A 21,889-nucleotide genomic window follows, 5' to 3' on the forward strand; every position below is an offset into this window, starting at 1 on the left:
ACCCTGGCATGACCTGAGCTGAAGGCTGACACTTAACCAACTGAGCCACCCAGCATGGGGCTTGAACTCACAACCCTGAGTTCAGGGTCACACGCTCCACTGACTGAGGCAGCCGGACACACCAAGAATTCTTTAAATTACTGCAACTTTTCTAGAAGACTAAAATTATGTAAAATTAAAAAGCTTTAGAGAAATGAGGATCCTTACGTGCAACAGGAATGATTTTGGCTGTAAGAAATGAAAATGACTTCTAGTGACTTAAATTTATTTCACATAAATCTAGAGGAAAAATAAGTATTGGTTCAGCTATTCAACAATGACAATGTTGTTTTTTATTTTTAATCTTTCTGAATACTGAGGGTTATTTTTTTAAGATTTTATTTATTTATTTGATGGGGGGTAAGAGAACACAAGCAGGGGGAGGGGCAGAGAGAGAAGCAGCTCCCCACCAAGCAGGGAGCCCAATGCAGGACTCAATCCCAGAACCCTGGGGTCATGACCCAAGCCAAAGGCAGTCGCTCAACCAACTGAGCCACCCAGGTGCCCCTGAGTTTGTTTTTATGCTTTCTCTTACCACGGTGGTGAGATGGCTCTAGAGATCCAGGCATCACCTCCGTATTTAAACTATACAGAAGGAAGGGGCAAGCCGCAGCTAATGTGTCCCTCATCTCTGAAGACTGGAAGTTTTCCTGGAAGCTGACTGGAAGTTTTCCTGGAAGCTTCCCAGAAGGCTTGCCCTTCCATCTCAATAACCAAACTGGCCATGTTGCCAACCTCATGGATGAGGGAGGTCAGAGGGAGACATCTGCCTGCCTGGTCTCTGCAACAGAACACTGGAGGGAGTTTTTACCAAGCTAAGAGGTTGAATACTTTTAATTTGAAAACAATGAACTGGGGATATCTGGGTGGCTCAGTCGGTTAAGCATCTGCCTTCAACTCAGGTTATGATCCCAAGGTCCTAGGATCGAGCCACTTATCTGCCCTGCATCAGGCTCCCTGCTCAGGGGAACCCACTTCTCTCCCTCTGCCTACAGCTCCCCTGCTTGTACGCTTGCTCTCTCTCTCTATCTCTCTCACTCTCTGACAAATAGATAAAATCCAAAGAAAAGAAAACTACAGACTGTATTAATTCTTTGATCAACCCTATGAATCCATTCTCTCTTTTTTTTTTTTAAGATTTTATTCATTTTTTGAGAAAGAGTGAGTAAGAGAGAGAGCACATGAGCAGGGGGAGAGGGAGAAGCAGAGGTCCTGCTGAGCAAAGAGCCCAACGTGAGGCTCAATCCCAGGACCCTCGGATCATAACCTGAGCTAAAGGCAGATGCTTAACGGACTGAGCCACCCAGGTGTCCCCTATGATTCCATTCTTTTTTTTTTTTTTTAAGATTATTTATTTATTTATTTGACAGATAGAGATCACAAGCAGGCAGAGAGAGAGAGGAGGAAGCAGGCTCCCTGCTGAGCAGAGAACCTGATGCGGGGCTCGATCCCAGGACCCTGGGATCATGACCTGAGCTGAAGGCAGAGGCTTAACCCACTGAGCCACCCAGGCGCCCCTATGATTCCATTCTTAATGGCAGCATTTCTTAAGGTTTGGTGCCCAAACCCCCTATAACAGAATCATTTGTTATAAAGGCAGAATCCTGGGCTACAATCCAGTCTGCAAAGCTCATAATCTCTGGGGATGGGAGCCAGGAATATAAATTTAATTAAATTAATTAATTTATTTATTTAAGATTTTATTTATTTATTTGATACAGAGAGAAAGGGAGCACAAGCAGGGGGAGTGGCAGGCAGAGGCAGAGGGAGAAGCAGACTCCCCACCAAGCAAGGAGCCTAATGTGGAGCTCAATCCCTGGACCCTGAGATCATGACCGGAGCTGAAGGCAGATGCTTAATGGATTGAGTCACCCAGGCGCCCCAGGAATATAAATTTTAAACAAACACCGGGATTCCAGCAAAGTTGTGGACAAAGGTAAATGGAAAATAGTAAAACACCTAGAAACACTGGATAAGACATAACAAAAACTGTTATGCACACTTGAACTCACAAGAAAAGAAAATCCTCAAGTGACTAAAAATCAAATTGTAAGCCTGTAGTTATCTCTTCTAGTAATCTAGGAGCTTCAAATTTTGGGTTTGTTTGTTTTTTAATTAACTTAACTCCATACTTCATTTAGGTTTCCTTGGTTTTTACCTATTATCTTTTTTCTGTTCCCGGTTCCACGTGACATTTAGTCATCATGACCCCTTAGATTCTTCTTGGCTGTGATGATTGGAGTTCAGTTGTTAAGGCCCAGAGAGTTAGACCTGGAACCCTAGCCAGGACTTCAGGTGTGTGGGGAGAAGCAGTCCTCTATGGGACCTGAGTGTTCTCGGATGTTCTGGTTGGTTATGCTGCAAACGCAGATCTCTGATCATTCTTTACTGGGCCATGTCTCAGGGTTGTGTTGCAGCAGGTAGCCTGGAGGGATGAGGTAATGCCTTTTTCTGGCACAAAGAACAGGCTCATTCTTCTCCTGTAACAGAACCCACTGCATGTGTAGGCATCCATGTGGGCCCTTCTGCATCACCCCCTGTGGGACTTGGTGGGTAAAGGGAATTGACACAAAAATGATGCTCGTTTTGCTTGCTGGGTGGTGTCTCTGACCCAGGAATCTCTTGCCTCCTCCCAGAATCCATGAATCAGTAACCGATTCATGCATTAACTTGTAAGGTAAAATTTCAGCCTGAAATAGTGAAATCTGCCCATTGGTAAAATTAACAAAGAAGCTTGGCTGGGCTCTGGGAGGGAGGGAATCCTTGAGAAACCAAAAATTTGGCCCCACCTGGGTTTAGGGTCTGCATTCACAATATCCATATAATAAAAATCCTCATGGGGAAGCCTGGGTGGCTCAGTGGGTTAAGCCGCTGCCTTCGGCTCGGGTCATGATCTCAGGGTCCTGGGATCGAGTCCCGCATCGGACTCTCTGTTCAGCAGGGAGCCTGCTTCCCTCTCTCTCTCTCTGCCTGCCTCTCCATCTACTTGTGATTTCTCTCTGTCAGATAAATAAATAAAATCTTTTAAAAAAAAATAAAAATCCTCATGTCTAGTAATTGATTTTTCTGTGGCTCATGGAACAAAGCACAACTATATCTGAGTCATATTCCCACTACCCAGGATTATCACAGGAACCCCCCCCACACACACACACACACAAAAATCAAGCCCCCTTAAAGAGGAAAGTGTAGTTAAAAACTTTAGGAAACAATTCTCCCTATGCAAGAGCCAGTAGATGCAACAAATAAGATCAGAGCTCCCCACATGGGATAATAGAACTACCATGCTGAAAGGCAGTATAAAATTGTATAGCTAAAGGCATAAAATAAAGGTGGGGAAAAGTAAGAAAAGAACAGGATTCTGAATAAAGATCAGGCTAGATTTGGCAAGATTAACTAGAAAAGCGTAGTGCTTTTTAAAGTTTTTATTTATTTATTTATTTATTTATTTATTTATTTGAGAGAGAGTGAGCTAGAGAGCACAAGCAGAAGGAAAGGGAGAAGCAGATTCCCTGCTGAGCAGGGAACCTGACAGGGGGCTCCATCCCAGGATCCTGGGATCATGACTTGAGCCAAAGGCAACCATTCAACCAAATGAGCCATCCAGGTGCCCCTAGGAAAACATAATTCTTTTTAAAAAAAATATTTATTTATTTGACACAGAGAGAGAGAGATCACAAGTAGATAGAGAATCAGGGGGAAGCAGGCTGCCTGCTGAGCAGAGAGCCCCATGCGGGGCTAGATCTCAGGACCCTGAGACCATGACCTGAGCCGAAGGCAGAGGCTTAGCCCACTGAGCCACCCAGGTGCCCCAGAAAACATAATTCTTAAAGAAGAAAAATCTCAATGGGGAGGTTAAACAGCCGATTAGATAGAGCTGATGAGAGAAGCTAATAAAGTGGAAGATAGATCTAAGGAAATCACCTAGAACATAGCACAGAACTAGAGTGGAAAAATGAGAAAGGGAGGTAAAAAGAAATGAAAAACAGAATGAGAACCATTTGATATGCATCTAACTGAACTTCTAGAAGGAAAGAATAGAGAATATGGAGAAGAAGTGATAGTTGAAGAAATTTAAAATTTTTTCTAGAACATTTGAATGGTGTGTAGCAGACTCTTCCAGTTTCTGCAGGATCTGTTCTCCCCTCATCTAATGCAATGGTCCTCAGCCTCACCTGACAACTTGTTAGATCTGCAAATTCTCAGCCCCATCCAAGACCTTCTGAATCGTACATTTGGAAGTGGGGCTCAGGAATCTGTGTTTTAATAAGCTCTCCAATGGTTCTGTTTGATGCTAAATTGTGAGAACCACTGTTCTATCATAATAGAGTCCTGATTTTTAAAATTTTATGTATTTATTTTAGAGAGAGAGAACACAGAGCGTGAGTGGGTGGGAGACAGGGAGAGGGAGAGAGAGATCTTTGTTGTTGTTGTTTTGTCAGAGAGAGAGAGCACACAAGCAGAAGCAGGTTCCCAGCTGAGCAAAGAGCCTGACACTGGACTTGAACCTATGACCCTGGGATCATGACCTGAGCTGAAGGCAGACGCTTAACTGACTGAGCCACCCAGGCATCCTGGGAGAGAGAGAATCTTTTTTTTTATTATTTAAATGAATTTATTTATTTGACAGAGATCGCAAGTTGGCAGAGAGGCAGGCAGAGAGAGAGAGGAGAATCTTAAGCCGGCTCCACACTCAGCAGCATGGAGCCCATCCCAGGGCTCGATCTAACGACGCTGAGATCCCAACCTGACCCCAAACTGAGAGTCAGGTCTAACTGCTCCTGTACACACTTTTGACCAATATTTGTATTTTCAGGCCTTTTACTTCCCTCCTTTGCTGCCTCTGGTCCACTTTCTAAAGTTCTTTGATACAAATTATCTCGCCACTTATTAGCTTTTCCCCTTCCCCTGGTTCTCAGACATTTTGTTTTTGGCTTTCTTTGATCTGCTTTGGCACTTACCGCCACTCCATGTGCGGTAGGCCATAGCTAGGCCTTCCAGAAGAAAGCCCCTACTTGGACAAAGTGAAAAGTTGGGCATAGGCAAGGCAAGCTTGAAGAAGTTGGTCACACCAAGAATTTCAAGACCCTGAACCTGAACCCAGACTCAGCACCCAGATGACCCAAGCTGCTTTCCAGGTGCTGATACTGGTACTTCAGCAGACGTGGAATCACAAACCTGGGAACTTTATTTCAAAGCTCTTCAGGCCTGCTGACCATCACCGCCACCACCCTGAGCATCCCTATATGAAGAGCAGAAGGAAAAAAAAAACAACAACAACGGGAATTCGCACTCACTAATATGTCTCCTTTGTCTGAGTCAGACATTGGCAAACTCCTTTTTGTAAAGGGCCGGAGAGTAAATTGTTTGAGTTTCACAGGCCATAGGGTCTTATCTCCTTGTAGCTACTCACCTTCGCCATTGTAGCAGGAAAGGAGCCACAAACAACACATAAATAAACGGATATGGCAGCTTTCCAATAAAACTTCACTTACAAAAACAGACGGGGAGACCGATTAGGCCCACTGACTGTAGATGGCTGACCTGTGGGCTAAGTTATTCTGAGAACTTTTCATGTTTGATAAAGATTTTAAGAGAATTGCTCAGTATTTGTGGGAATCAGTTATTTTAAATGCAGAATTTTGAAGACGTTTTAAAGAAGATTTTAATTATTTATTTGACAGAGAGAGACAGTGAGAGAGGGAACACAAGCCAGGAGAGTCGGGGAGGGAGAAGCAGGCTTCCCACTGAGCAGGGAACCCTATGCGGGGCTCGATCCCAGGACTCTGGGATCATGACCCGAGTCAAAGGTAGATGCTTGATGACTGAGCCACCCAGGAACCCCTTTTGAAGACTTAAAAAAAAATTTTCTGGCCTCTGGTTGCTGGTGCTGTTAGCTTAATTACTGTTCTTCCATAGACCATCTTTCTCTTGTCCTTGGTTACTTTACAGTTTTGTTATACTATGTTGAACTGTGGATTTTGTTTTATTTATCTTGTTTGTTACTCCATATACTTCTATCTGAAGATGTATATCAGTGAAGATTAGATTTGACTATAAAAGAAAACCTCCCAAAAAGGGACCTTAAGCAGGATGAAAGTTTATTTCTCTCTCATGTACAAGTTAAGGTATTACTGGGGCATCTGGGTGGTTCAGTCTGTAGAGCACGTGACTCCTGACCTCAGGGTAGCGAGTTTAAGCCCCACATTGGGTGTAGAGCTCACTTTAAAAAAAAAAAAGGCAAGGTATTTATCTTGTTGCTTTGCCGTTCACAACCTCGGCTTCATGGTCATCTACATTCTAAGCAGCAAGACAGAGGAAGGTGAGACTAGGGAAAAGGGCAGATGCACTATGTCTCTTCAGAGAGGTTCTCAGAGGCTGCTACATTAACTTTTTTTTTATACCTCTGCCATTGAACAGAACTTACATGGCCACATCTTAATATAAGAAAGTCAAATGCCCAACTAAAAATCAGGATTTTATGGGACCCCTGGGTGGCTGAGTGGGTTAAGTGTCTGACTCTTGATCTCAGCTCGGGGCTTGATCTCAGGGTCACAAGTTCAAGCCATGTGTTGGGCTCCAGGCTGGGTGCGAAGCCTACTTAGAAAAATAAAAGAGCCACATGCAGGCACACATAGCTTACAGTCAGTTTAAAACTAAGTGGTATTTGTTCTTTCTTACTTTTTTGTGATGTTGATAATAATACGTATTTGTTTTTTAAAAATATAAATCATTTAGAAATGTGTAAAGCAGAAAATTAAAGTTTCTCAGTAGTCCCTACATCCCCAAAGGTAGCTATTGTTAACCATATCTTGATATGTTTATACAAATTTTTCTATTTCAGTATAAAAGATCCTGGTTTGATTCCTGTGACAAAGGCCAAAATAGCAGGGCTTTACACAAAATCGATGCTTAACTCTCAGTCATGTAATGATCTAGAAGCAGTCCAGAGCTAATATTGTGGTTACACAGTCCTGGGATCCTAGGTCCCTTTGCTACCATTCTTCTGCATTCTCAACACATAGTTTTTATCTGATGATCTAAGATAGCTGCTCCCGATCTAGTTACAACATCCATATTCCAGCCAGTGAGCAGGAGAGAAGAGAAAACAGGCCACTCCCCTTTTTCATGCAACTGCCTGAGAAAGTAGCCTATACTACTTCTGTTCACACCCTCTCAAGAGGAACATAATCACATGACCATACTTATTTGCAAAGGATACCCTATTGGGTGGAACATAATCACATGACCACACCTCTTTGCAAGGGAGATTGGGAAATGTAGTCAGTAGCTGGCCTTAGTTGGGCAATGATGAACCCCGCTAAATCTCCGGATTACTTTTTTTTTTAAATTTTATTTATTTATTTGAGAGAGAGACAGTGAGAGAGAACATGAGCGAGGAGAAGGTCAGAGGGAGAAGCAGACTCCCCATGGAGCTGGGAGCCCGATGTGGGACTCGATCCTGGGACTCCGGGATCATGACCTGAGCCGAAGGCAGTCGTCCAACCAACTGAGCCACCCAGGCGCCCCCAGATTACTTTTATTTTTTTATTTTTATTTTTATTTATTTTTTATTTTTATTATTATTTTTTTAAGATTTTATTTATTTATTTATTTGACAGAGAGAAATCACAAGTAGATGGAGAGGCAGGCAGAGAGAGAGAGAGGGAAGCAGGCTCCCTGCTGAGCAGAGAGCCCGATGCGGGATCATGACCTGAGCCGAAGGCAGCGGCTTAACCCACTGAGCCACCCAGGCGCCCTCCAGATTACTTTTAATAAAGGAAGGAGGAGAGAATGAGTATGGGGAGACAGCTAACAATCTCTACTGCAGAATATTCAAATCTATTTAAATATCCAGACAGAATATTTAGCAGACAGCTAACAATCTCTACTGCAGAAACACGTTTATTTCCAGAAAAAAGGAATCTATACATATTTATCATCTCTGTCTTAATTATGATTTTAGAGTCAAGGATTACCATAGATTTGGGGAAAGCCTCTAGATGGTCAATATGAACCAAAAAACAAAAAAAAAAAAAAATTGAACTCAGACAAAACAGAGGCAGACAATGTAAGGAGTAGAAGAAAAGGTAAAGACATAAATAATCTGTAATTAATAGTTCATTCATGCAATGAGTACAGGATGCTATTAAAAAAGAAATATTCAGGGGCACCTGGGTCGCTCAGTTGGTGAAGCCTCTGCCTTTGGCTCAGGTCATGATCTCAGGGTCCTGGGACTGAGACCCAGGTCAAGCTCCCTGCTCAGCAGGGAGTCTGCTTTTCCCTTCCCCTCTGTCCTCCCCTCTGCTCAAATTCTCTCAAATAAGTATAAAATCTTTAAAAAATATATTCAGAAACCAGGAAAAAGCTCTTAGAAGTTAAAAATATAGCAGAAATAAAAGTTCAATAGCAGGGTCAGTGGATGAAGTTGAGAAAATGTATCAGGAAACAGCAACAACAAAAGAAAAAGAAATAGAAAATAGAAGAGAAAGTATATGAAAATTAGCAATTAGCAATTTAGAAGTTCTGTTAACTGACTGGTAGATTTTCCAAAAAGAGAGAGCAAAGTAAATGAGAAGAAAATTATAAAAAAAATAAGATGATTTTGGGGTCCCTGGGCGGTTAAGCAGCTGATCTTAGATTTCAGCTCAGGTCATGACCTCAGGGTCCTGGGATTGAGCCCCGGGGTGGGGGATCCCTGCTCAATGGGGAGCATGCTTTTCCCTATCCCTCTGCCCCTCCCCCATTCATTCTCTCTCTCTCTCTCTCTCTCAAGTAAATAAATCTTTTTAAAAAATAAGACAATTTTTCAGAACTGAAGGACATGAGTTTCTAGTTTCTACATACACATCACTGCCCAGCACAATGGACAACAACAGAAGCCCCACACCAAGGTATATCATCGTAAAACATCAGAACATGAAGACTTCAGAGAACGGGGGTGACAAAACAAAAATAAACAATAAGGCCCTCAAAAACCGGGTCACCCACAAAAGAGACAGAATGTGAATGGCCTTCTCAACAGCAGTGTGAGAAGTGAGAAAACAGGGAAGCAATGTGTTCGCGGATCTAAGTGAACAGGATTTCCAATGAAGAAGACTATGCTTAGCCAAACTATCACTCAAATATGAGGGTAACACACACACACACACACACACACACACACACAGAGTTGCAAGGGTTTTATGTACTCTTCTTTGCTCAAGAAACTAGGGGGGAATGTTCTCCACTACAGTGAAGAAATATGTGAATCTCTAGCACAATGGGGCTGAGGGGGTCGGGGGGCTTGCAGGAAGCAGGTTAGAGGATGGACAGGGGGTGAAGGGACCCCTCAGGGTGATGGTGGGGGCCGCAGTCGGCCCACATAGCAACCGGTCTGGGTAGGACAAGAAGTCAAAGTGCCCTGGAAGGGAAGGTCCCCCCCAGACTGACCATTCACAGTGCAGTCACACCTTCTACTGTTCTACTGGAGAGTGGGAGAAAAGGATTTGTAACAGGTTGAGAGAAATCTAAGCAAATAAAAATCAGAGGCAGTAATTAATTTCCCCTGCCTGCACAACTGTAGAAAAATGAAACTACGGTATGCTATGTAAGCACTTACCACTGATTTACCAAAAATTATTATGTAATGACACTGAAAGAATGGGAGCAGGGAAGATCATACTTTGGTTGAGGATACAAAATAGCCAGAGCGTCCCCCTTCACTGCAGAAAATGAATAGTCAATATCTAAAGCTGAAAGAAAAAAATCACAAAACAGCAGGACAAGCTTGTTTATAGAGGGAAATGGGAATTACTTCTTTTTAAAATTATAGGCCTTGGGGTGCCTGGGTGGCTCAGTTGTTAAGCGTCTGCCTTCTGCTCAGGTCACAATACAGGGTCCTGGGATCAAGGCCCAAGTCCAGCTCCCTGCTTGGCGGGGAGACTGCTTCTCCCTCTCCCATCCCCCCTTCTTGTGTTAAACAATTTGCATGTATTTATTTGATTAAAAAACTGAAAGTGATCAGGCTAACCATAATAAGAATAGAAATGGAATGAGTATCTTCCAGATCAGATCCGGGAAATGTGGAAGTAAAAACCAGTCATTCAATGCAATAAAATGCAGGCATGGTAGATAAATGCTTTGGTGAGTCGCTGGATGAGTATGGTGGAGTTAGCTCATTACCCATTCCTGTGTCTTCCTGGGCCTTCCTGTATTTCAAAAGTTAGGATTCTGGATTCGGTTTTGGCTCTTCCGATCAACTTTTCTCTTACTTGATTTGTAAGGTGGAAGTGACGCAGAGTGTGGGTGTGTGCTGTTTTTGTGGGTGAGCAATGCCTTGGGGGTGTCTCATTTCTCCGTGGTGGGTTCCAATCAGGACACTAGCCATGCGGTTCACTAGCCAGCCATTCAGTTAAGTGGCTTCCAGATTGGGCCAGTAAGAGCCAGTGGCTCTTTTGGTGGCTGATCCTGCAGCAGGCTTCTCCATGTCACTCCTGAAAGTTCAACCTAGAACCTACTTCTCCCGCCCTCCAGAGAAGCCCTTTAGCCATTTTATACACTATAATGAATCCTTTGTACCTAATCTATCTAGAATGAATTCTGTTCTCTGACACTGAATCCAGATGATATAACAGGAATGCAGAAAACAAAATATAAAGAAAAAATATGTTAAATACCGCCAAATAAAAGAGAATTCAATTACAACGAGAATAAATCCAATTATAATTACTAGAACAAACTAAACTCCAGCTAACAGAAATAATATTCTTATATTAAAATTTCGAAAAAATGCAGCTGGATGCTAGGAGACACATGAAAACAACGAAATACTACACAGTAGTTAAAAGCCACAAACACAAATGTATCTCAAAAACATAATAGGAAATGAGAAAAGTTGCAAAAGATTACTCAGCATGATGTAATTTTGAAAAACTGAAAATCGACAACTGGTGCTCTATACAGTTGGCAGATCCATACATCATATGTAATAACACTATAAAAACATGAGTAGGAATGATATGCACCAACTTGAGCCCAGTGGCGAGGGAGGAAGGAGAACTAAGGGTGGGGCTTTAGTTAGGTCTAATTTTGTATTTCTTTAATAAGCACCAAGTAAACGAAGCGGCGTGTTCTCTGTTTAATCTCGAGTGGGGGGCGTGGGTGTCGTCAATGGACTTTTCTGGACGCGTCCGCGCGTCTCTGGTTTTGTCTAGTTGACGAAACACAGCCCCACTCTCAGCGCGGTCCAGGTGCCATCGTGGGAGAGCAGCTCCGGGGCTGCAGAAGCAGGGGGACGGCGGGGAGACTGGCCCCTGGTCGGAGCCGGGCTCTGCGGAGGTCCCGGGGAGACTCGGCAAGAACCTGGACGAGGGGCCGGGGCTGAGGAGCCAAGAGCTCGCACCAGGGTGGGGATGGCGGCTCCCGGGTGCGCCCCTCCCCAGGTGGATTTTTGGGAAGCTCCGGGGCGCGCGCCCGGACGGACCATGAACTGAGCCCACCGAGGGCGGCGCGGGCCGGGGGCGGGCCTGGCGGGCGGGCGGCCGGTCGCCCCGCAGCGCGGGAGCCGCGAGAGGGAAGGCTCGAGCTCGGGGCGCCCAGTCGTCTCTCCCGGGAGCAAAGCGGCGGCCCGGGGGGCTCGGGGAGGCACGAGGGGGCGGCCAGACGCCGGCTGGAAAGTCGTAACGCGAACCGCGCGGCCAGGATGCCCCCCGCGCCGGAGCCCGTCAGTCACACAGCGGCTCCCGCACGTCGGAGGCGGCGTGCTCTGCCGACGGGGCTCGCGGCGAGTCTCGACGCCCCGGGGGCCCCAGGCCGGGCTGGGAGCGCGGGGCCGGGCGGCGGGGCCGGGGCCCGGCGGCAGGCGGCGGGCGGGCCGCGCCGAGGGCGGGGCCGGCCGCGCGGGGGCGGACCTCGGCGCGCTCCCGGCCGCTCGCTGGCTGTGGGGCCGCGGCGGCTCCTCTGCCGGGTCGCGCCGGAGGACGGGCCTTCGGGCGGCGGCTCGGGCGGCCTGCGGACGGACGCGCGGGCCGACTCCCAGGCCCCGCGCCTGCCGTCTCCCCCTCCCGCCGGGCCGGGCCCGCGCCATGGCCGCCTCGCCGGGCTCGGGCAGCGCCAACCCGCGGAAGTTCAGTGAGAAGATCGCGCTGCACACGCAGCGGCAGGCCGAGGAGACGCGGGCCTTCGAGCAGCTTATGACCGACCTCACCCTGTCGCGGGTGAGCGCCCGGGGCCGGGGCCGGGACGCGGGCGGGCGGGGACGGTCCCCGCGGCAGGCGAGAGCCGGCGGGGCCGAGGCGGCGGCGGCGGGGCCGGGCCGGGGCCGCGCGGGGGAGCGGGGTTGGCGCGGCCTCGGCCTCTCGGCGCTTCCCCGCCCGCCGGCCCCCGGCGCAGCCCGCAGAGGCGGGAGGGTCGCGGGGCCTGGTGAGCGGGGAGAGGCGAGGGGCCGGGCCGGGCGCGCGGGGCGGCGGCGCGAGGGCGGCCTGAGGGGGAGGGCGAACGGAGCCCCGGGAGGAAACCACAAACAGCTCGGAGGCGGGCGGTGCGGCTTCTCGTGGCTCCGCACATCCTCCGCCAGCCGGCCCTTCTGGACGGCGGGGCGAGGGGGGCCGCGGGGCCCGGGGCGGGGGTGGGGGAGGGAGCCGGGTGCACCGTGAGCCCGGGGCCGGCGCGGGCCAAGGGCAGCTCGGGGGGCACCGGGGAGGCGCTGCGAGCCGGGGGAGGCTTTCCTCTCCGCTTTACTGCGCTCAGCGCGGAGATTTAACGAGAACTGGCAAGGTGCACCGCGTCGCTGGTGACGGAGGAGGGTCCAAGAGCAGTGAGTAAGGCGCGAGCCGGGACAAACAGCCGGAGGTTGGGAAACTGTTGAGTGAGGCAGTGGAGGATGGAGAGCCAAGAGGAGTGTCCGCGCAGGGCTGCAGGGAGGAGGGTCAGCGCGAGCGGGCCAGGCCTTGAGGCTCCCGAATGCTGACCTTGAAGGACCATCGCGAACCCGGGGGAGGATATGCAGATGCTGGGCAGGGGGCAGGCTTGAAGGGGAGCTGAGAGCCTAGTTGCAACGCGACGGGTCCCCGCTCACTCAGCCGCAGACACCTTTTTTTTTTTTTTTGGCCAATTACGGGGTTTGGGAAAACTTCTTGCATCTGCTGCCTTTTAATTGGGGAGATTTTCATTAAAAACAAACAAACAAACAAACAAACCTCCTCTTTTTTTTTTTTTTTCTCTCTTCCTTCTTTCCTCCCTCTTTCTCTCCCTCCCTACCCGCCACCCCGCACCTTCCCTCCCCGGTCTCTCCACTCTTTTCCTATCTTTAGATCCATATTGAAAATTGGGAGGCCCGGTAGCAGTCATCCTGAATTCCCATATGACAGCTTTTGCCCGGAGCTGGGTGGTGGTTGCCCCCTCAGCTGGAACGTGGGTTCTCTAGTTGGCCACAGTTCACACATCCTGTCGTGAGCTCCCACGCCGAAGCTAGTTGTCATTGGCCATGTATCATATTTTTGATGTTTTCCTTTCATGAAATGAACAGGGAATGAAATATTTCTTATATATTTATATTTTTATGCTAAGTAAAAATAGAAAGAAGGCTGAGAATTTTTTTTCCTTTTTTTTAAGACTTTATTTATTTATTTGAGAGAGAAAGAGGGAGAGCACAGAGGGAGAAGCAGAGAGCAAACCCAGGGCTCGATCCCAGGACCCCGATATCATGACCTGAGCCAAAGGCACATGCTTAACCTACTGAGCCACCCAGGCGCCCAAAGCTGAGAATTTCAATAAAAGTTTATCCTCATGCCCTAAATAGCTTCACTCATTTATTTATCTGCCTGGTGTCCACAGGCATATATGTGTGTGACCTTGGTTAGATTCAGGGATGAACGTGATTAGCTCAGAGCACATTGAAAACAGTTGGGTTAATGCTGGAGGTGTGTTGTTACGTGTTGTTTAGATAAAGTATGTGTACAAATACAGGCACTGTTTGTCTACACTCTTAGAGTTGATCCAGTCTCTCACCCAATTCGTAAACCCTCTTTAAAGCATCCCTGATAGATAAAGCCATGAGTAATGTGTGGACTCTTTTTTTTTTTAAGATTTTTTAAAATTTATTTGACAGAGATCACAAGTAGGCAGAGAGGCAGGCAGAGAGAGAGAGAGAGAGAGGGGAAGGAAAGCAGGCTTCCTGCTGAGCAGAGAGCCTGAAGCGGGGCTCGATCTCAGGACCCTGGGATCATGACCTGAGCCGAAGGCAGGTCATGGCACCTGGCACTGCTGTATGGACTCCTTGTAGGCAAATTTTTTCACAGATCCTTCATGTTTATTTAAATGAGTTTGGTTATGTTACTTAAATATGCTCAAACATCCACTGTACATAAAGTCCTTTGGTTATAACTGTGGTACAACCATAACTAAAAGACACGCACAATATAAATTCACTCAACATTAAAAAAAGCAATAAATATTTTGCTGAACTCAGTTGAAACTCTCAGGGTGGGATGATGCAAAGACGTACAATTTAGGTTTTCTTGAGTTTAGTAAGGCTGATCAGGTATGCCCCATGGAGTAAGTCAGTTCAGCCATCACTTTCTGAGTTCTAATTACTACAAAATTAGGATGTCACTTTGCCCTTCACCCAGTACAGGACATCATTTATGTGTTAATTCCTTCTGTGTTCTTTCTCTGCTACCAGTTGCCGATAAAATACTACTACTTTGGTCCACTGTGTTTATATTTTTTAATGTATTTTCAATTTTTTAAAAAGTAATCTCTACATCCACCTGGGTATTGAACTCACAACCCTAAGATCAAGAGCCACATGCCTTACTGACGGAGCCAGCCAGGCCCTCCAGGGTCCAATGTATCTATAAAAACAAGGCAAATGAGAAAACTGCATTTGCTGAGTTGTATTTTCTTATTTAAAAATGTCAAGGATTATTTTCATAACGCAATTTGCAGAACTGAGCACTTCTCACAGTTAACGCGTAGATTCCCCAGCATGTATCTGTAAACCTACAAGCATCCAAAGATCCCAGATACAGAAGAATCCAGCGAGATCGTTTTATTCGTTCATTCATTCATTCATTCATTCACAATTAATTAATGAGAGCTCATTTTATTTATTTATTTATTTTTATTTATTCATTTGTTTATTTATTTATTTATTAATGAGAGCCAGGGGAAGGGAGAGAGAGAATCCTAAGCGGTCTCTGTTTCCAGTGTGGAGTCAGTCTCACAACCCTGAGATGACTAGAGCTGAAATCAAGAGTTGGATGTTTAACCACTGAGCCACCCAGGTGCCCCCAACTAGTTCATTATTGGTCCATGGATGGCTGATATACTGATTTTCCATTATCAGACATCGATAATCAGACTTTCTTTCTGAGCCTGTGCTGGGCTCCAAGGCAAGGCATTCTCTACATAATCAGAGTCAGTCCTTCAGAGTTCTGGTTAAATCCTATTTGCCTCGTAGGTGGGAGAGACTAGGTTATGGGGAATTTTTCACTCTAGCTTTAGGGGGTCAGCCTTAATGAGAAGCAGTGGGAATATTTCGAGAAGACAATGCTAGTGGGGTTACTTAAGTGGTGGTACCTGGGATGGTAAGAAGGGTTAAAAAGTAGAAAGAGGCTGTTCCTTTGTTCATTCATTCATTCGTCAGTACTGGAGTGCCCACTGTGGTTAGTGGGGCCTATGTGTGGCGGGGAGGTGAAGACATGGTGTTTCAAAGGTCTTCTTAATTTGTTCATCAAATACTTACTGAGTCCAGGTTAAGACAGACATTGGGGATTATAATAGTGAGCAAGCAAAACTCAGTCTCCTCTTAGATTTTAGGATTTAATGGAGAAGATATTCCTTTGACAAGTAAGGACAGATTTTAATGAATATTACAAAAGGGGAAGCGGCTGCTGCTCTGGAAATGAATGGTAGGGGGCAGTCCTGCCATTCATACCGTGGCGAGGGATGCCATTTGAGGGTATGAGGTTCAGCAAGGGGACAAAGAGGGTGGTTGGAGTTGAGGCATTCACAAGCATCAGATTGTAGAGACAGGATTTGGGACTTGATCTTAAGGACAATGATGGGGTTGAAGTAAGGGTGATTTGCATCTTAAAAGGATGCCTGAGTGGTGGATAGAACGGAGGGGGAGGTGGCAGAGAAACCTGAGGGAGGTTGAGGTAGGAGACCGGAGATGTGGTGATGGCCTCGACACTGGGGTGGCCGACACTGGGGTGGCCGCAAGAGGGAGGCAGACAGGTGAGCAGATCAATACTCAGAGCTAGAAATGACCAAACTGGGTGAATGCATGATCCCCAACTTTCAGACTTGAGCCATTTCAAGGTGTCCTGCATTAAGAGGGGGAGCACTGGTGGGAGCAGATGCCCCCCAGTGTCAGGAGATGCTGAGGGTGAGGTGCCTGTGAGGCGTTTTGGTGGAGATGGTCTGGCAGGCAATTGTCTGTATGGCCCTGAAGACATACAAGGGTCTCCAATTACAGAGGGAAGTCTAGGCTAGTGATATAAATGTGGGAACCTTTGGTGTGTGGTTGTGGTAGTAGATTCAGCTGCCTAAGAAGAATTTCTAGAACATATCTACAAATTGGTAACCTAAATTCTAATTTGGTCCTTATGGGGGGCGGGGCAGGGTATGCCTGAATGTGTTTGTTTGTTTGTTTTTAATTAGGACCAACAGTGAATATTGGCATTTTATTTATTTATTTATTTATTAGATTTTTATTTATTTATTTGAGAGAGAGACCGTGAGAGAGAGTATGAGAGGGGAGAAGGTCAGAGGGAGAAGCAGACTCCCTGTAGAGCCGGGAGCCCATTGTGGGACTTGATCCCAGGCCTCCGGGATCATGGCCTGAGCCGAAGGCAGTTGCTTAACCAGCTGAGTTACCCCGGCACCCAAATACTGGGATTTTATATTAAAGTTTGGATTCTGGCTTCTTTTGAAAAATGAAATCATCTAACAACACTCACTCCATTTCTGCATGGTAGCAGTTGCCTGGAGCTCCCATAGTGGCCCCCTGCCCTGGAAAGTGCATGTACGTGTTCGGTTTGCCTCAGTCCCCACCGCTCCCTGTGGTCCTCACAGTGGTCCCAGGGGCTTCCCTTACTTCTCTTCTGCACTTGGCACCTGTAGACATTTGAGTTTGTGAGCCCTGCTTCAGAGTGAAATGTGGAGAGGGCCAAGAGAAGCCCAGGGAGCTCCACCATGGAAGGGGGAGGCAGAGGAAGGGGGCCAACAGAAAGACCAAAGAGCAACCAGAGAGGGAAAGGAGAGCTTGTCCAGCAGCTAAGCCCAATGCTGCAGACTCGTCTGACAGGTTAAGGACGTGTCCTTCAGTCTAGTAAAGTGGAGGCCGTTGGTATCTGGGTGAGAGCCTCTGTGATCCCAGTGACCTGGTGGGGATGGAGGTTGCGAGGCAGCCAGGACCAAATGGAAGGAGAGAGAGACAGGATCGGGAGCTTGTTCTAGAAGTTCAACTTTGAAGAACAACTTGTAGTTTTGAGAAACCATGGCGTAAACACAGCACGTCAGCCTGGAGCATTCAATGAGCTTGTTTGGGGAGAATCATTTTTATATTAAAACAAACAAATATTAGATGTGTTCTGTAGCAGGGAGACCTCTAAGAGAGGAGAAAAGAGGGGTGCCTCAGTCGGTGAAGCGTCTGCCTTCGGCTCAGGTCATGATCCCAGGCTGCTGGGATGGAGCCCCACATCAAGCTCCCTGCTCAGTGGGGTGTCTGCTTCTCCCCTTGCCCCTCCCCCCTGCTTCTGCACACATGCGCTCTCTGTGACAAATGAATAAATAAAATCTTTTTTAAAAAAGAAAGGAGAAGAGACTAGACATCCTGGATTTGGGCTAACTATTGAGCACCGTCTCTTTGCCAGATGCTGTCCTTGCTCCTTTACATCCATTATCTCCTGTGGTTTTCATGGTGCCCCTAGGGAATGTGTATCTAGATTACTCGTCAGTTTGCAGATGAGTAAACTGAGGCTGGAGAGGTACGGTTGCATAGCTGCTTAGTGGCAGAGCTAGGGTTTGAGTATGGCTGTGCCCCTGCATGTCTGTGTCCTTGACTGCTTTTATTGCCCCCCCCCCCCCAGGAGATCTACTTACTCCAGCAGCATCTGTGGAAGACACTTTCCCCATTGCATTGCTGTGATACTTTTGTCAAAAATCAATTGGGCCAGATGTTGTGTGGGTCTATTTTTGGACTCTCTCTTCTTTCCTGTTGATCCCCACGTCTCTGTGACAGTTGCTCCTGCTTGAATTACTGTAGCTTTAGAGTAAGTCTGGAAGAAAGATAACAGCCTTCCGACTTTGCTGTTTTTAAAAATTGCTTTGACTACTGTAGGTCAGTTTTAGGATGATCTTGTCGGTTTCTATAAAAAGGCCTGCTGGGATTTTTGTTTGGGATTGGCCGCTGTGAGACTTTTTATCTTATTTTTTAAATTATCTTTTAAAGGTTTTTTTATTTTTATTTTTTTGACAGAGAGAGAGAGGGAGCACAAGCAGGAAGCCCGATGCAGGGCTCAATCCCAGGACCCTGGGATCATGACCTGAGCGGAAGGCAGAGGCCCAACCATCTGAGCCACCCAGGCGCCCTTGTGAGACTTTTTAAAAAGGGAGTTAGCGAGGCTTGGATTTCATTTCATACAGACATTAAAGGACATTCCACTAAAGTGTGTGGCTACAGGCTAGAGATTGCTAACTTAAGTTCCAGCATGAGGCACGTAGGGAAGAGGAGTGGAGGAGCCAGGAATGAGTAGATGGTAGCCAATCTCAGGCCGCGGAGGAATAATAGGGTGCAGTGAGGTCTTGGGCAAATGGTAGCTCAGGCTGTGTGCGGGGGCGGGGGGGGGGCAGCTGCTTCTCAGCTCCACGCACTGTTGCCACGCAGCGCAAGTCCTGCTTGATCTTGCAGTCAAGAGATGTTGGAAATCCAGGTTTTTATACAGTCTTCCAATCCAGAATGGCAGTTTAAAGCATTGAGTGGGTCAGTATCATATTTATGGGTCAAACAGAACTCTCTAAATGTGGCCCCTGGCGTGCCAACCCGTCCTCTCTCCTTAAGCTACTCATTCTTCGGCGCCCGTTTTGATCATCCAGGAAGCAGGATGGTGTTGAAGACAAGTCTCTAAGGTTCTTTTCAATTCATCGATTCTAGATTTCAAAAGAGGAGGATATCACAGTTACTCAGGGGTTTAGGAGGTAGCAGCAGGCATCAACAGTGATGATGATACTTTGAGAAGTTGTCCACAGCTTTCCGTTTTACACCCCACTGTCATGTCTTTCTCTCTTTTAATCCTTACGTTGTCTTTGTGGAGTAGAAGCCAGAGTAATTTCCCCAGCTCCGTGGGAGCTTCAAGGCACACAGGTCTTCCGGCTCCAAGTGCAGGACTTTTCTCCCCAAAGCACAGCAGTCTCTGACGACTCTAGAATAGGCACCTGTGGAGGGAGAGCAGGAATGGGAGACGGTGGGAGGGCCTTAGGCTCAGGTGAAGGCAGGTGTCCAGCTAGATTTAGAACTTGGTTGAACTTGGTTGAAGTGTCAAGGTTTTGGGTAAAAGTTGAAACCTTTGTGAGAACTCTGTAAAGGCAGGCACCTTGGCATGTGTTCATCTTAGTAAGACAACGCCTGGCACAGTACCTAACAGACACGGTTAAATGTTTTTGTTTTTGTTTTTAAGAATTTATTTGTTTGTTTGACAGAGAGAGAGAGAGAGCGAGCACAAGTAGGCAGAGTGGGAAGCAGAGAGAGAGGGGGAAGCAGGCTCTCCACTGAGCAGAGAGCCTGATGCGGGGCTTGATCCCATGAACCTGGGATCATGACCTGAGCTGAAGGCAGCCGCTCAACTGATTGAGCCAGCCCGGCACCCCACTGTTAAATGTTTTATATAAGTGAATAAATGGATGGATTGATGGAAGAAGGAATCAAAGGCTTGAGATCAAGGGGGCCAAGAATCTTGTCTAGAGAATTTCAAGGACAGAGAGTCAAAAGCTTCTGGTAAGTGCTTTAAGAGTGTTAACCTCAGAAGCTCAGACTTCATTGTTGTAATTCAGCTGATAAATGGAAAAGGCTCACTCTGTCCTTCTCATATTTGACTCTTGGATCTGGGCTCTGATGAATAGTGTATAGCTGCCTCCCAGGACAGTGTGTTTGGGAAATCAAATACTGTGGGTACAAAGAAGTTAAGGCCACCAAGGGGTTTTGTATGCCTTTAAAACCTCCAGCCAGATATAGGCTCTTATCTTTGGAGATGCATACTGAAATATGGAATGATACATCGTCTGGATTTCTTTCGGTGGGGTGCTGTGGGCCGTCAGTTGGTAAAGATGAATCAGGACTAGACATGAGATCATTGTGGAAGCTGGAAGCTGTTAGATGGGGTTTCATTGTATTCATCTCTATTTTGAATATATTTGAATTTTTCATAGTAAGTATAAAAATAATAAAATCAGCAAAGGCCCAGCAATGCTTTTGGTCAACCAAACTTCATTTTTCTCTGATCTTGTAAATAGTATGATCATTGAAAGAAATGGGGGGTGGGCAGCTGGGTGGCTCAGTTGCTTAAGCCTCTGCCTTCGGTCCTGGGATCGAGCTCCATGCCGGGCTCCCTGCTCAGCGGGGAGTCTGCCTCTCCCTCTGCCCCTGTTCTCCTCCCTGCTCGTGCTCTCTCTCTCAAATAAATAAATAAATCTTAAAACAGAGAGAAATGGAACAAAGAAAAGGACCGTGGCAGATATAAGATGATGTGAGTGTGTGTGTAAGAGAGGAAGGGTTGGGGGGGGGGTAGAGGGAAAGCGAGAGAGAGAATCTTAAGCAGGCTTCGTGCCCAGTGCAGAGACGATCTCACAACCCTGAGATTATGACCCGAGCCAAAATCAGGAGTCAAATACTTAACCAGCTGAGGCCTCCAGGGCCCGAAGAATGTGGGTTTTGTGGTAGCCATAGCTTGGTCTCCTCCAGCTGTGTGACCTTGGGCAAATGTTGAGTTTCCTTAAGTCTGGGTCTCTAGGTATGTAAAGGCAGGATGAGATGGTCTCCCTTGGTGGTGGTGGTGAGGGTTAGGGATGAAACGGGCAGAGCCTCTGAGGACAGCATCTGGCTCATCTCAGGGGCTTCTATTGGTAGCTTTTATTGTTATTAGACAAAGAGTCTAATGATGAAAGCCTTCAGGGTTCCCATCGCCTCTTCCTTCCCCACGTGAATATAAGTGCCAAGAGTTACGTAACCACAGAGAACTCTCAAAGACCAAATAGGATCACTTGGGGGATTACAAGAACTGTAACCAGTTTATTGCCTTTTAAAAAATGAAGCAAGGAAGAACTTGCAGAAGAAAGGCACCTGAAAGCAGTGGGATGCCATCTGATACCTGTTGAGTTAGCCTGCTCCTTTCCCCAGTTAAGGATGATATTCAGTGTTAGTGAGAGTTCTCTCCTGAAACGGTTTTCTCATATATACTTAGTATACCCGCTGGGATCGCATATTGAGAGCCATCGAAAGGCCTGGATGCAGAGACTCCGTAATCACTCTTTGGAATGTGTTCTTAGGAAATAGTTCGGAAGACGAAATGTTATATAGTCGTTAAAGATGATTAATACCGTAGGAAAGAGTTAAGATGTAAGCCTGCGAGATCACACCCAAGTTGTGATTACTGCCCTGCAGGTGTTACACACACGTGTGAGCGGAGACTGGACGGGCACCACAGAAGGGAGCACGGTTCCTATGTTAGTGTCACAGAGAATGGCTTAGTTTTCCTTTAAGAGACTCTTTTACTGCTGTTAGAGGTTGTGCCCACCTATACACGCACACTCAGAGACCTTGCAAAGACCTCACTATCACTGCGCCTGGGACATTTGGGACATGGGTAAA

The 21,889-nt window shown here is 46.8% G+C and overlaps 1 protein-coding gene across 2 annotated transcripts in view; it reads left to right on the forward strand.

Moving 5' to 3' along the window:
- The first annotated feature begins 11,926 nt into the window (after positions 1-11,926).
- The window catches only part of CRTC3 (CREB regulated transcription coactivator 3), a 97,720-nt gene continuing 87,757 nt past the window's right edge, over positions 11,927-21,889 (forward strand). Inside the window, exon 1 of one of the 2 annotated variants that reach the window (XM_045067314.1) lies at positions 11,927-12,236. In XM_045067314.1, coding sequence (XP_044923249.1) covers positions 12,105-12,236 — 132 coding nt within the window. In that variant the 5' untranslated portion in view covers positions 11,927-12,104. The remainder of the gene's footprint in view (positions 12,237-21,889) is intronic. The other variant, XM_045067313.1, reaches the window with a different exon arrangement.

Source organism: Mustela putorius, unplaced genomic scaffold (assembly GCF_011764305.1).
Source record: "Mustela putorius furo isolate JIRA1106 unplaced genomic scaffold, ASM1176430v1.1 tig00003875_pilon_pilon_pilon, whole genome shotgun sequence".
NCBI classification, from domain to species: Eukaryota; Metazoa; Chordata; class Mammalia; order Carnivora; family Mustelidae; genus Mustela; species Mustela putorius.